Raw genomic sequence first — 15,874 nt, 5'->3', positions numbered from 1 at the left:
CCCAAATAAAGCATTGTAATGTGACATAATGTGATAACCTCCAAAAAGTGGGTCTATATTAGAACATCGAAGTTTCAGGTCTTCAAATGTTCTAATATCGACACCTAGTAACCGAAAACCAGTAAGACTAAAAATTTAGAACATCGAATTTTTTCTTAGTGAAACATTCCCTGTTCCAGAACACATACACACAACACAAACACACCAAACACACAGCAATCCACACACATACACCTAAAATCTTACATCTAAACCTATACTAAACTGTACATACACCACTATCTACCCACTTACTTTAACCCAAACCCTAACCTTAAGGTCCGTCACTATCGCACACACACCTCACCTGTGCCCTAACCCTAACTCACCTATCTCACCCTAACCCTCACGTCCAAACATTTGCACACTTACCTGACCCGCGCCCTAACCCTAACTCACCTATCCCACCCTAACCCTCACGTCCACACAATCGCACACTTACCTGAACCTGACCATAACTTTCCACCGCAGAGCTGAAAATAGCAAAGCGACAATAACAGACAACCAAATTCTTTCCCTAGGAAAGAATTTGGTTATCTAAAAATTTGCTATTTTCAACTTTCGGTTACTAGGTGTCGATATTAGAACATTAGAAGACCTGACACTTCGATGTTCTAATATAGACCCCAAAAAGCATTAGACTTGTACTGCAAGTTTACATAGTGAAGACACAGATTTTAGATTCATTCTTAAACTGGAATTTATTTTATGGAAATGCAGTTATATACAATTTTAGCCATTCTGTCTCACATATTACATCTTACTGAAAAAGCAAGTAGAATGCAGCTTTTTTTTTACTTTTACATTTCAAACAATTATTTGTTCATTTTAATTTGATAAAGCTCCAATACAATACAATACAATATTTTCCCTACTTATTATACCTTTTCTCAAAGACACCAAAGACAAATAAACAAACAGAAAAAAATGGAATTGTCTGAACACCAGGTTATGTGTACACTTTATTATCTGGACTCAGTATGTATAGGAAGCTAAAGAATTTAACAACATTAATCCTTCCACATACACCTCAAACCATATGTCCTTATTAACATACATAAATTTACACATTCATCAGAAAAAAAGAGATATTGTTAGTGAATACCAAGGACAGTGCCTTTATTAGTCCATACTCAGCAACTGTTTAAGTCCCTCTCTCTGCACTGAAACTGTTTAAACAATAGCAACTTTCGATTTCAAATGTATCCTACATCTAAATAAAGCAAACAGCTCAGACTGCCTCTTCCAAGTTATGACATTGTCAGCAGTCATTTGCTCCAAAATCTGTCCAACAGGTTATTCCATGAATATCCATCCCTTCCACTTCAGACACTGTTTCAAAACTTTGCTAGTTATGAAAGTCCAGTTACAAAAGCATTTGTCTTCCCAGTTTATTGTGAACTGCTCTTTTGTTAGACACAACTTATTTCTTTCTTGAATGAAAAAGGACTGCATTTCTTTTCTTATTCATAGTTTTTGTTCAGGCCATCAAAGGGTCAAAAGGTTGGAAAAAAGATTTAAATACACCTCAGAGCATCTATAACCCTGTGACTGGAAAGTTTCGGTGCTGTGTATATGTGGGAACATATGGTGAGTTTCTAGTTTTGCTATTTAGAGATAGAGTTAGGCTAGGTAACGGGACAGTTTTAGTGTTGTGCAGGACTGGAAATGTCTAGAATGTGTGTTTGTGTGACTTATGTAGTGGCACTTTTAGGGAAAGTTTTTTTCAGAACAGGATCATAGGAAATTACTAGGATATTGACCCAGAGGTCATTTCAAGCCTTGCCATTTCATCTCAATATAATGGCATAAAATGTTAGTTAACTCCAAAGATAGCATTTAGAAATGGCTGCCCATGTCCAGGAGGGTTGTGGGCACTATCCCCTGTAAGAATTTACGGTGCCCCATCCACTTGCCCAGGTTCCTCTTGAACAGTGTCATAGAGGTGCTCTATTTTACAAGAATGGGTACCCTATTCCAAAGATGTGTCACTCACTGAGAGATAAATCTGCACCTCCAGGATTCCCTATTTAAGTCACATGCCATATTTAGCTCCCTGGAATGGGTAGCCCTAGTCCTGTTTGATTTATGGATATGCAGCAAGTTCATTAGGTTTGGGTCTGAGATAGCTCTGTAAGCCAGGCATAAGTTTCCCCTAAGAAGTTTATATAATCCAGAGTATAGTGACAGGGAATTTAGTCGGTCTGAGTATGGCACATGCTGGAGTCCCTGGATCTTCTTCATTAGAAACCTCTAAGGTCTCTCCAATTGCTGCAGATGCTTTGTACAGTACATGCCAAACGGGGTGTTATATTCAATTATGGGCCTGATTAGTACCAAGTATAGAGAGGTTATAACCTCTTTTGCTCTCAAGGTGATGCCTTTACTAATCAAATGAGCTATGTAGAAAGCCATCCTTACTACAGTACACACGTGATGGTCAAAGTTAAGTTCACAGCCAACTTGTGATCCCAGGTCCCTTACCACTTCGTGGGTACTTAGGGTATTGTTGTTGATTTGATAGTGTGAAGGGGCATTGTTTGTGCCATAGGGAATGATGATGCATTTATGTGCATTCAGTCTGAAACCATGGCTAAGACACCAGTTGTTGGTTTTCATAAGACCCACCAGGAGTATACTGACATCATTTGGGGATTCAGTAATTGCACCCAGTTTGCAGTAATCTGCAGACTTGGTCAGCAGCAACCCCTTAATTTTGACTTTAACTTCTGAGAAGTATATACCAAGCAGTATGGGGCCCAGCACTGACCCCTGTGGCACCCCACTGGTAACACGTCTGCTGGTTGATGTGGGGTCACTCACTTTGATAGTGTGTGTCTAGTTTGTGAACCAGTTGGCAACTCATCTTACAACGAAGGGGTTTACATTCAGTTTGCTAAGTTTGTTGGTATGCCTGAGTGTGGGATTGCATCAAAAGCCTTTGGCAAGTTGAAGTATGTTGTGTGCACAGATTTGCCCTTGTCAATGGCCCTGGTCACATTTTTGAAAAAAATCACCAGCTTTTACAGGTAGGATCTGCCGCCAAGTTGGGTAGGATCCAGGGTTTGGAGGTTGCCTAGGTCTTTATTTATAAGGTCCATAATGATATACATTCCATGGCCTAACAGATGAGGCTGGTCAGGCTTATGGGTCTGTAATTCCCCAGGTCTGTTGCTAGGCACCCTTTGTGAAGTGGAAAAACTGTTGCTGTTCTTCATTCCACAGGAACAAAGCCTGTGGTTAGACTATGATTGAAAAGGGTACTTAATAGTGACGGTAGTTCATGTTTCAGCCTGTTTAGGAGACAGCCTGGGATGCCTTCTGGTCCCATACAGACTGTTTGCCTTGCACAAGGCTTTAAAGACCTGTTCGTCATGTATGGGTGGTGGGGGGGAGGTTTGTGATATGTTTGGAGGGGATAAGGGAGTGGCATTTTCACCAAACCTATCCTCTAGCATGTTTGCTATCTCTGTGGGGCCAGTGTATGTGATACCATTGGTCAGTAGTTCTGTACATGCTTGGGCCCTACCTTTTAGGCTATGTACATAGCAGCAAATGACCTTATGGTTATCCTTGGCATGCTTGCTAAGTTTTTCTCAAAGTAGCTCTTAGAGGATTTGACAAGTTATCTTATTTGCCTGTTGAGGCTGAGGAGAGTGCTTTTTCATTGTTGGGGTCTCACCTTTGTTTTTTTTGACAGCAACTTTTTCCAATTATTGTAAAGTTTGTTGATGTTGGATGTCCACCGTGGTGGCTTGTTTTTACTTGGGGTTCTGTCTTTGATTCTTTCTGGCACAGCTAAGAGATTGTACTGGGTTGTAGTGTAAGCGTTGGTGTAGTAATCACTTCCAGCTGGGGGTGGGGCTCAGAATGCATTTATACCTTCACCTAGGAGGGTATAGTTTGCCTTGGTGAAGTATTTTAGTCTGATTTAACCCATTGTGAGTTCTGGTGTTAGTGTCAGCTAGAAGGTGAATGATTTGTGGTCAGATTTAACTAATGAGGGTTCCACAATTGCTGTAGTACATTCATTTGACATGTTAGTGAGGACCAGATCTAGTATGTTTGTTCCTCTTGTTTGGGTATGAACATTTTGTTCCAGGGAGTTTGAGTTAACAAAGTCGAGGAACTTTTGTGCTAACGAGTTAGGGCTAGTGTAGATTTCCCAGTTTATGGTGGGATAATTGAAATTCCCCATAATCAGAATGCTCGATAATATTTGTATTGTCTCCAGTTTGATCAAGTAGGCTTCAAGTGCATCATCACACATGGAGGGGGATCTATAACTGGCTATGACTTGAATGGGGGTCTTACCCACCATAATCTGAACTTGGAGTAACTCCATGGAGTTCTCCAGTCTAACTAGACGGGAGGTGAATTTATCTCTTACATAGATAGAAACACCCCCTCCTTTGTTTCTTGTATGTTCATTTTGCTGTCTGAAGGTGTGGAAGGCATTGTAGCCTTGCAAGGCTGGGGTACTCTCTGAGGCCTTGAACCAACTTTACTGGCAAATTTCACATCGGTAAGTTTGTTTTTGAGACCTTACCTAAAAAAGGTACTATGGAGGAAGCAAGATTCTTTGCCAGCAGCCAGTACTAGAGGTGCCAGGTGCAAAGCAGTGAGATTTGTCAACCATGTCTTCCCAGGCTGACAGGAACTGGATCCCCTTTGAATGGCCCCAAAAACTAAGCCAATGATTGAAATCAATCATTTTTTGTTGATACTGTGGCATCATTCTAGGTGACGGTAGTATGCTGCTCAAGGCTAGGGACATACCTGCCTGGGACACATACTCAGACAGCTCAGTCATGTTACTCTTCATATTATCCAGTGAGATATGTCTCAGGCTGTACACTCTAACATGAACTATGACAGAGTCATAATGGTACTTGTTGAGCGACCTGAGTGCATGTGTGATCTGACTGTGACTTTCTCCTTGCTCAGCCTGGTGAGTGGGACATCTGTGTGTCTCACTATTGAGTCTCCAATGACTAGAAAATTTGTTTTTTGAATGTTATGCCTTACGAGCTTGGCAGGTGAGACACTGGTGTTGCTGTGCATCATGGATGCTGTGGGAAATGTGTTAGTTGTAGCAGTCTTGCATTTTGGAAGTCTCTCGTATCTCAATAGGTTTTTTGAGAGAACCTCCGCATATGTTGACTTTTGTGTTACATGCTTACTATGTGTATGAGTAGTGGTACTATGTGCATGTGTAGTGGTGGGTGAGTTGACAACCTGTTCTGTGTTACTGTTTTGAGTGTGATAGAGCATGGATTTGAGATTCTTGGTATAGATACATCTCTTACACTCTGTAATAGAGTGAGTTATTATTAGTAGAGGGTTGTCAGTGTACATAAGACAATTGCTAGACTGCCTCAAGAGACCCAAGTCAACAAGGTTGGCAGGAGAAACAAAGGTGATCCCACTGTCCATAATGCTAAGTTGAAGACTGTATCACTAAGGGGGGCTTTTCAGAATCAATCAAGGAGGAGCACAGTGGACAGATATTTCTGCTTATTTTTTTATTATTATTTATTTTATTTTTTTTTGGTAGTTTAATATGTTTCAGCTCACTAGCAGTATTTCGTTGACTAGGAAAGTATTAAGGATGATAATGTAATGTGTAGATAATGGCAGATTAAGCATACCACAGGCCATGGGTGTTTTTTTATGCCATAGGCTCCTCACCCTCCCACGATGACTGGGGTATGCATAAATGCACATGCTGTTTAGGATTCATCTTCCCAATTTTAGATCATATAAAACTGCTGTCATTATAATCCACTAATGGCCAGAGTAAAGTATTCTAACCTGCTTTACACAAATACACTCTAGTCCTCCAAAGGCAGACTAATAGCTGTATAAAACTTGATTACTGCAGATGAGTAAGCTGTTCTCATCTGCATACATCCTTGCATCCTTGTACTAGACAATCATCGTATCAGATGTCTGATGTGGTAACAATAATAATTATGGGCACAGTAATCTATTTCAGGTTTCTTTTGTACAAGCACATGGTACCCCAAGAATACCAGATTAGTTCACATAAATGCAGACTAGTCTTGCATTGCCAGACTACTAAAATTAATCAGGTTGCAAGAAGGTAAGTTATTTTTATCTACAGACAACCCTTCATACTCACCTAGCAGTTGTGGTTTCAATCTCTGTCTAATCATGACAAAAATAGGCTACATTGAATAGTCAGGTCTGACGAAAATATCATTGGTGCTAGTTTGTCCTCCTTACATGACCTGTACTATTCCAGAGTCATGAAAAGGGCATGGAAGATCATCACCAACCCCCTCACATCCAGGCTACCATCTTTTTGAATTGTTACCATCAGCCAGGCGTTATAGATTAATACACATCAAAACAAGCAGATATAAGAACAGTTTTTTTCCACAGGCCATCAAAACGGTTAACTCAGCTTATTAGGTTGGGGTATTCTTTCTCCCAAGCCTCCGAGGATTCTGCAGTATTGCTTACAAATTGTTAATAACTGTTTCTTTCAGAGTTTATTTCAGTATTTCTTGCACTGTTGCAGTTTGCACCTTGTATGTGCATGCATATGTATATTTATATTTTTGTCTTGTTATTAATAGTTGCATGTATGTCGTTTGTCTTGTTCTTAATAGTTGTACGTATGTCATTTATGTATTTCATACTTGGAGAGTCACTAAAGCCGGAGTCAAATTCTTTGTATGCGTGCATACTTGGCCAATGAATGTGATTCTGATTCTGATAACAATTGCCCCATGTGCACCTCATCTGACTGACACAATACCTCTCAACACCTTAGAGAAAGAATCAAGACAAAGCCAACAAATAATGAAGGTCAAAGACCCATAATCAGAGACAGATTTTAAATATTGCAGTTGCATAGTTAGAAAAATTGCTAGAACAAAAGTTTTTTCCATTAACATGCATTTTCTGAAGAATATGAAGTCGGAAAATGAAATGTCTGCCATTATTTATTGAGTGCAGTCCTCAACAAATTAACAGAAAGTCACAAATTTTATAAGTGTCAAACCAAAATGTTAGACAAAGTCAGGGGCATTCATAGAACTCAGTTGAGAGTAATGTAATTTCTACTTTGTTTAACATAAATAGATGACAGTTGTCAAGTATTCCTATATATTTCACACAAGTGCAAATTAATGCTCCAAAGCCAGATGGCTGAGTAAACACCCCAACTCCCAGGTAGCAGTTACAGTCACTGTTGTGTACTCCATATTTGCCTGCTATAAAACAGCATGAGAAATAATTAGGAACATAGCCCAAAATAATGAAGTACAAAGGCCCAACATCAGTGACAGACTTTCAATATTGCTCTTATATGCTTAGAAAGTTGATATGTTTTTTTTTTTTAATTGGCATAAGGTTTCTAAAGGACATGAAGCCTGAACACAAATGTTTATCACCATTTAGTTATTGCAATCCTCAGTGCTTTCTCTAGAAAACCACAATTTTTATGAGGAACTGATCTAATGTCAGACTTTTAACTAAGCAAATTAAAATGCCAGGTTTCTATCATAGGTAGCACAGCTAGCCTCTATTTTCTGTTTACCTGCCAATGTTTTGAAAAAAAGAACACATATTACCATTTATTTCACTCAAATACATACCAGACCTTAATGCCAGACTTTAAGCTAAGAAAATGAAGGGGGCAAGTTACTCTCATCTACAGCATAGCTATCTATATCTATCTATATATCTATCTATATATATATATATATATATATATATATATATATATATATCTATATATATATTTTTTTTTTTTTTGGCTTTTCCTATTAGGGGTCACCACAGTGAAATAACGGTCTGCAGAATGGCAGTGGAGCTTTATAGTGTCGAGTTGCCAGCCCGGTGCCCAAACTTCCTCACACCTAGGGTTAATTTGGAGTGTACAATCCACTTGCAGCATGTCTTTTGGGATGTGGAAAGACACTGAAGCACCCAGTGGAAATGCACACAACCACAGGGGGACACACAGACTCTGCACAGAGTGAAGCCCAGCTGAGAAGTGAATTGGAGAACCTCTCGCTGTGAGGTAGTAACGTAACCACTGGACCAACGTGGCCACTTACATATATATATATATATATATATATATATATATATATATATATATATATTTAGATATAGACAAGAACACATCTTTGATTACATTTGAAAAGTACTCAAATACTTAAACAAGGGTTAGAGGCTTATATTTCTACGCTTGTGATGTTAAGTGACTACAGCTTTTGGAACTTTGCATATTCCACAGTATTCATTTTTGTGAACAAAAAGATTATATTTCCTTGTTAGTTATGCACCAGGAATACAGAAAGACAAGCTATCAGCAGTGATAATATTATACCTTCATATAGTCCAACAGTTATTTTTCTACCTCTATGGAAGTCCTTTTAGGTCCTAGCAAACATGCTTGTATCCTGCTTTAATCACTTACTTCATGTGGGACCAGCCAAGGTCAGGTAGGTAAGGTAGCTTCTTCACCTGGATGATGCTGTCATAGAGACTTGGCTGTAGGCTCTGGGCCACCATGTTGGCAAGGATAACAGCGACCATCATAGGAAGAATATGGGATATCTGTCCTGTGAGCTCAAAGCAGATGACAGCTGTTGAAACAGTATGGGTCACTGCACCAGTCAGTGCTGCAGCACCTGGATCAGAGCATAAAAAATATATTTCATCCAATACTGGACATGGAGTGCTAACATAAAATATATATCACTTAAAGCTATGTTACCATAATACGTCAATAATTGTAAAATCACCTTAGACGTAGAAAAAAAAAACACAGAAATAGGACTAATCCAAGAACAGACATGGTTGTACTAACTTAATACCTGTGTCTTCTTTCTTCTTCTTATTATTATGGCTGTTTCCCAGTTAGGGGTCACCACAGTGGATCACCTGTCTGCTCATGATTGGCAGTGGAGTTTTGCTGTGTTGAGTTGCCAGCCCGGCACCCAACCTTACACAGAAGGCACACAAATGCACACACTCACACCTAGGGCCAATTTACAGTGTCCAATCCACCTACAGCGTGTCTTTGGGATGTGGGAGGAAACCCACATGACCCCAGGGAGGACATGCAGACTCCACACAGAAGGCACCCCAGCTGAGGATCGAACCAGAGAACCTCTTGCTGTGAGGCGGCAACGCTAACCGCTACACCACTGCAGCCACCCACTAACTTAATACCTGTGCCACTGAAAGCCATATCTGTACTACATCAGGAATAGCAAAATCACCTTATACTCTGGAATATAATACAGAAAATGAGCCTTAACCAAGAAATGAGATATGGTTTCTGCATTAAAATATGCATCACTGAAAACTATGTTACTACACTACAAAAATAACTTTAAAATCACCTTCAAATCTAAAAGACTTCTAATCTGTGCAAGCCCCCACAACCCCAAAATTATATATACCAGCTTCATGATTACACTACAGTCATGAAATTGGGAAAAACAGAACATTGAATGACTGGTTCATACATTACAATACATTGTGGAGAAACACACTGTGACACTGACTTCTTGGCTTTCATTCACTCAGCGAATGTAGCAATGCATATGTATAGATAAGCCATGGATGTTACTTAGCTTGCTTCTAAGATGCCAAAGTTAAAAAAATGCAACTACTGCAAGGAATGCAACAGACAGTCAAACTCACCTATGACAGCATAGCCACCAGGCAGGATCCGGTAGATGATTCCATCAAACAGAATCCCATTAGGAAAGAGTGTGGCCATTATCTCTCCGACAATTCTCCCAAAGGCAGCTCCTGAAAATATGGAAATGTTAATAACATTAAGAATATGGACGCAAGATAAATATTTTCTCATAATATCATATGCCCTCTCTTAAGAAATGTGAGCAGTCCTATTCTTGATGTAATAGACAGCCAACAAGCAGTGAATAGGTGTTTAAAATGTGTTAAAATTCACTAGGGAATAGAACCATGGAAGAAATTTTGGAATGTAAGAAATATTTTGTCTGCAAAGTTTACTTCATAGGTTCATAGGTAGGTACTAGGCTAGTGGCCCTAGGGCCTATATAAGCCTAGCCAAAAGGTACCCTGGCTTTTGCCACCCAAGAAAATTATTTTCCTGTGCCCCTGTTGAGCAGAGCCACAGAAGTGATCCTCGTGGTGAATATCCTATCTCCCATCCAATTATCAAGATTTTTCTTGAAGAGTGCTAATGTGGAGCTTTGTTTGATATAGATAGGTAGTTTGTTCCAGAGTATGGGAAATTTCTGGGACATGAATTTATCCCTCCAGCATGCTCTGTTTATTGTGGTGACAAGGTTTAGGTCCCTAGAGCATGTAGCTTGGAGGGATTGGGATTTCTTTAAGTGGAGCATGTCCAACAGCTCTGGGTTTGACATAGCTTTGTATGTTAGGCAGAGATTGCCTCTGAGTAGGCGATATGCAACGGAGTAAAGCTGGAATTTTTTGAGATGGTCTACATAGGGCATCTATTTGACGCCAGTAATCCTCTTTGTGAGGTATTTCTGCGGCCTTTCCAGTTATTGTAGATGTCTTGTGAGGTACATACCAAAAGGGGCGTTGTACTCTATAATGGGTCTAATGATTGATGAGTAGAGGGGAATAATGACCTCTTTTTTCCTGGATGAGAAACCTTTTGTGATGAGGTGTGCCACGTAGAAGGATTTCCTGACTACTGTGGCGATGTGATTATCAAAGGAGAGACTACTGTCCACCTGTGTCCCAAGGTCTCTTATCACACTTTCAGTGTTAAGTAGACTACTGCCTATGTGGTAGTTCATGGGTACAGAGTTTTTACCAAAAGAGATGACAATGCACTTTTTGTCATTGAGCTTGAGGCCATGGCTTTGACACCAGGCATCTGTCTCAGTGAGGCCCTTTTGTAGGATTTCCACATCATTAAGAGTTTTGATGATGGCTCCTAGTTTGCAGCCATTTGCGAACTGCATTAGCCAAAGACCTTCTGTGTTAGCCTGTACTTCAGAGAAGTAGATATCAAACAGGAGAGGACCCAGGACTGAACCCTGTGGTACTCCACTTGTTACTGGTCTGAAGTTGGATTTGGAGTCTGCTACTTTCACAGTGTGGGTTCTGTCAGTGAGCCAGTTGGCAACCCATCTTGTGACATAGGGATTTATACCTAGCTTAGTGAGTTTATCTATAATTCCAGAGTGGGTGATGGTGTCGAAAGCCTTGGCGAGATCTAGATAGGCTGTGTGAACCACCTTTTCCTCATCTACGGCTTTGGTGACCACTTCAAAGAAGGCTATCAGGTTTAGGAGACATGATCTGCTTTTTACAAACCCGAACTGGGTGGGGTCCAGAGTTTAGAGATTACCAATGTCATTGTTTATAAGTTCCATGATGATATGTTCCACAGCCTTGCAGACCAGGCTCATCAGGCTAATGGGGCAGTAGTTCCCAGTGTCCGTGGTGGCTCCCCTTTTGTTGAGTGGGATAACTGTCACTGTGCACCATTCAATGGGCACAAAGCCTGAGGTGTGGCTATGATTGAACATGGTACTTAGGTGGGGTGTCAGTTCATTCTGTAGTTCATGTAGAACGCAGCCTGGGATGTTGTCAGGTCCCATGGATGCTGTGTTCTTGGCTTAAGAGAGTATGTTTTTTTAACTGTGCAGCCGTGATTACAGGAACTTTGCATTCTTCTGGTATAGAGATGGGCCCTTTAGAGGATGAGAGGGGGGTAAAGTTAGCACTGAACCTACCTGCCAGGATGTTGGCAATATCAGTTGGTTCTGTATATTTAGTGCCATTGTGTTGTAACTCAGAGCAGATCTGAGTGTTGCCATTGAGATTCTTGACATAACTATAGAATGCTTTGGGGTTGCCTATAGAATCAGTGGTGATTTTATTTTCATAACTAGCTTTGGAGGATTTTATGAGGGATCTCAGCTTCTTACTCAGGCTGACCAGGGAGTTCCTCCAATCATAGGATTTTACTTTTCTGCAACAGTTTCTTTCTTCTGTCGTAGAGTTTGTTTATGGCAGAGGACCACCAGATTGGCTTCCTTTTTTTGGAGGATAGCATCTAGGTTCTGTTAGGGATTGCATGATCCATGCACTCGTGTAAGTGCTTATAAAGTGCATTTGTGTAGGATTCAGCAGTCATACCTCTATTGTCTGTCAGCATGGGTGTCGTGAAGTTTGCCACTTCTGTCTTAAGAAGCGTGAAGTTGGCTTTGAAGAAATGTTTTACAGTGGTTTCCCTAATGAGGGTGGGGGCAGGATGTGGATGTCTAGGGTGATTAGCTTGTGGTCAGATTTGACTAATGGATAATTGACCTCTGGTGTGGAACACTGGTTGCCCATGTTGGTAATGACCAGGTCTAGGATATTGCTGCCCCTGGTGGGGGTGTGGATAAGTTGATCCAAGGCATTGGAATTTATGAATTCCAGAAAGCACTGAGCACAAGAGTTGGTACATGAGTAGTTTCCCAGCTGATGGTGGGGTAGTTGAAATTGCCCATTATTAGGGTAATAAGTTGTACCATAGTATTTTCCAGTGTATCAAGAAATGAGGAGTGGGAATCCTGGGGCATGGTGGGGGATCTATGCCAAGCTACAATTTGGATTGCGGTCTTGCCCAGAGTTAGTTGCACTTGGATAATCTTGGATGCATTATGCTGAGCAACTATCCTGGAGGTGTGGATATCCTTAATGAATATGGACACGCCTCCGCCTTTAGTGTTTCGGTCCAGGTTAGGTGGCCAAAAGGCATGGTGTGAATTATAGCCTGGTAATGCAGGGGTGCTTCTGGAGCCTTGAACCAGGTCTCTGTCACTGCACAGATGTTGATGTTATCCATTTTAAAGAGTGCCTCAAGTGAGTGCATTTTGAGTTTTAGACTTCTTACATTGAGTAACATTACCCTCAAATTTTCCTTGCTTGTACCTGTTGCGGTGGTGAATTTGTCATTTGAACCTTGCCTAATAAAGGCACTATAGGGGTGACAAGAGCCTTAGACAGTATCTGGAATTCCAAGGGCAACAGATGCAGGCCATCTCTGGCAAAGCATCATGGTTTGCCGATCATCTCATCCCAGGCAGACAGATACTGGCTCCCCTTAGAATGACACTAGAAGCTTAGCCAATAGTTGAAGTCAATCATTTTGTCCTTGTACTGTGGTATCATTCTGGGTGATGGCAGGATGATACACAGGGCTAGGGTCATACCTGCCAGGGCTACAAGATCAGACAGCTCCTCCAGGTCTCTTTTCATGTAGTCCAGGGAGGTACATCTCAGGTCATTCACACCAACATGGACAATGACAGAGTCATATTTGTACTTGTTGTGGAGTGACCTGAGTGCGTGCATTATGTGGTGGATCCTGGCACCCGACAAACAGCTGACAGTAACTTTCTCCTTGTTTAGCCTGGTGAGTAGGACCTCAGTGTGCCTGACTATAGAGTCATCTATGACTAGAGTGTTGGGTACGTTGTTATGCCTTATGGGCTGTGGTTGAGTGGCACACTGAGTTTGTGGGCTTTGTCATTTGGGTTGTGTTGGGGGTGGATGTTGCTTGCATTTCTGCTTTGGAAGTCCCTGTTGTTTGGGAAGATTTTTATTGAGAGCCTCCGTTAATGTAGGTGTGTGTTTTGTGTTTCTACATGTGTATTTTGGTGGTATAGGTTTTGAGGGACTATGTGATGAGTGTGGTGTGGTGCAAGTATTTACCTTCTCCTCTTGACTGTCTAGTCCAGTCTTGGGTGAGAGAGAGATTTAAGAGTGTTTTTTTATGCCTTATGGGCTGTAGATGAGTGGCACACTGAGTTTGTTGGCTATTTGTCATTTGGGTTGTGTTGGGGGTGGATGTTGCTTGCATTTCTGCTTTGGAGGTCCCTGTTATTTGGGCAGATTTTTTTTATTGAGAGCCTCTGTGAATGTGGGTGTGTGTTTTGTGTTTCTACGTGTGTGTTTTGGTGGTGTAGGTTTTGAGGGACTATGTGATGAGTGTGGTGTGGTGCAAGTGTTTACCTTCTCCTCTTGACTGTCTAGTCCAGTCTTTGGTGAAGACAGATTTGCTTCCAGTATGGCTTTATAAGTGCATCTCTCACAAGTTGTAGTGTTGGGTAGTAGGAGGAGAGGGTTGTCTATGTACATGAGGCAATTGCTGCATTGCCCCAAAATGCCCAGATTCATTAGGTAGACTGAACACCGGGAGCTGACCCTTAGATATGCCTGGATAGGTGCTTATTTATTAAGTACTAAAAACTGTTTTTCTCTAGACAAGTGAGGAAAGTTGAGTGCTGTAGTAATTTGTAGGTTATTTAGTGCTTACAATGAGTTCTGAACAAGTGCTAAGCTCAAAGAAACAGATTTGAGGCTGAAACTAAAAAAACTGGCTAGTTCTAAGAAACAAAATTAAGTTAGAAGGCTTCCCTCCAACACAGAAAGGCTTGGGGGCTCAGAAGCTTACAAACAGTCCTGGATACAGCAAATCTGTATCTGGACTAGACAACTTATAGGAAAGGCAGGGAACAAGCTTAGAAATTGTTATTTCTTTGTAAAGTGAAAAGGGGAAAGGAGGAGCAGAAGCTAACTGGGTAGGCCTTCTCAAATGTTCTCCCTGGATTAGTTAGAATGAGGTAATGACACTAGACTGGGAGGAGTGTCCCAGATCAAATTTACAGTAGGGGCGGGCAACTGCAAAGCCACCACGTATAAGAACATGTATTGAAGAAATTGCTTGAAACCACCACGATATAATCCAAGTAGCATTTAATATAAAAAATAAAACAGGAACAAGCGCTTTCACGCAAACAGATTGCGCTTCATCAGGTTACAGTCTCACAAAGACTTACATTGTCTTTTATAGAAACGCATTACTACAATTAACCAATTAATCAGAATAATTATAATCATTAAACATTATCAAAAGCTCATTAACAATCAAATATAAAATAATAATACATTCAGATGCCTAATATATTATTAAAAGCAGCCCAGTGAAACTATTTAATAATTCAACAAGTAAACATTATTGGAGCTTTTTTAATTCAGTAAATTCGATACTAAATGTTAAAATGCAAGGAATTCTCTAAATGCCAATATTACGCCTTGTTAAACTCATTCAGGAAACAATGCCCATCTTTGGAAAGAGGAAGTAATCCAAAACACAACTTTGTTTGGCGATCTTGGTATATGATCAAGACGCCTTCTCTGTGACACTAAGCTTCATTCCATTTCATTAAGAATAAGAAATTCAATGCTTGTCCAGCCAACCAACATATATAAATCTATGATAGCCAAAGCGTAACAACAACCAAAATTTATTAATGGTAATCAACAAAAGCCAATAGCATAACAATGGATATTCAATACAGGTACCTATTTCCAAAAACAGTTTATCCATTAACTTTTGTATACAACCTTATTAATGCACGGAGAGAGATCAAATCATCTCAGCATGCTATCTAAAAACTTTTCGCAAGAAGCGTTTCACAATGAAACAGTCTTGCAATCAAAAAATATCTAATTTTTATGCCAAGATAAATCCTATGTCCAAAAACAAGGAAACGTTATAACACATACACCAGCAACCATAACAAAAATATTTATATTTAAACCTAGAATACAGATGCTGCAACAACAATGAATGCTGGGATAAAAAGGTGATAGAATCACCATGAAGGGCAAGATCTATACACATCAACACAGCCTGGCAATCGAAATAACCAGCATCTAAATCACATATATCCTTGTCAAAAAACAAACGAATATTATGTATTCTCAGTCATGAAGCCTGGATCGGAGCCATGATCTAAGGTACACAAGCTACTCAAAA

At 40.3% G+C, this 15,874-nt stretch overlaps 1 protein-coding gene across 1 annotated transcript in view; it reads right to left on the bottom strand.

Annotated features, from left to right (window-relative positions):
• Window positions 1-15,874, bottom strand: part of CLCN1 (chloride voltage-gated channel 1) — a 2,440,475-nt gene that overhangs the window by 582,627 nt on the left and 1,841,974 nt on the right. The window contains exons 14-15 of the mRNA XM_044079868.1: window positions 9,733-9,843; window positions 8,498-8,711 (exon numbers count right to left, since the gene is read on the bottom strand). Of these exons, the coding sequence (XP_043935803.1) occupies window positions 8,498-8,711; window positions 9,733-9,843 (325 nt within the window). The remainder of the gene's footprint in view (window positions 1-8,497; window positions 8,712-9,732; window positions 9,844-15,874) is intronic.

The sequence above is a fragment of the Protopterus annectens genome, chromosome 8.part0 (assembly GCF_019279795.1).
Source record: "Protopterus annectens isolate FY-2018-M chromosome 8.part0, PAN1.0, whole genome shotgun sequence".
Taxonomy (NCBI): Eukaryota; Metazoa; Chordata; order Ceratodontiformes; family Protopteridae; genus Protopterus; species Protopterus annectens.
The sequence above is the reverse complement of the archived record's forward strand: the minus strand, read 5'-3'. Positions and strand labels throughout refer to the sequence as shown.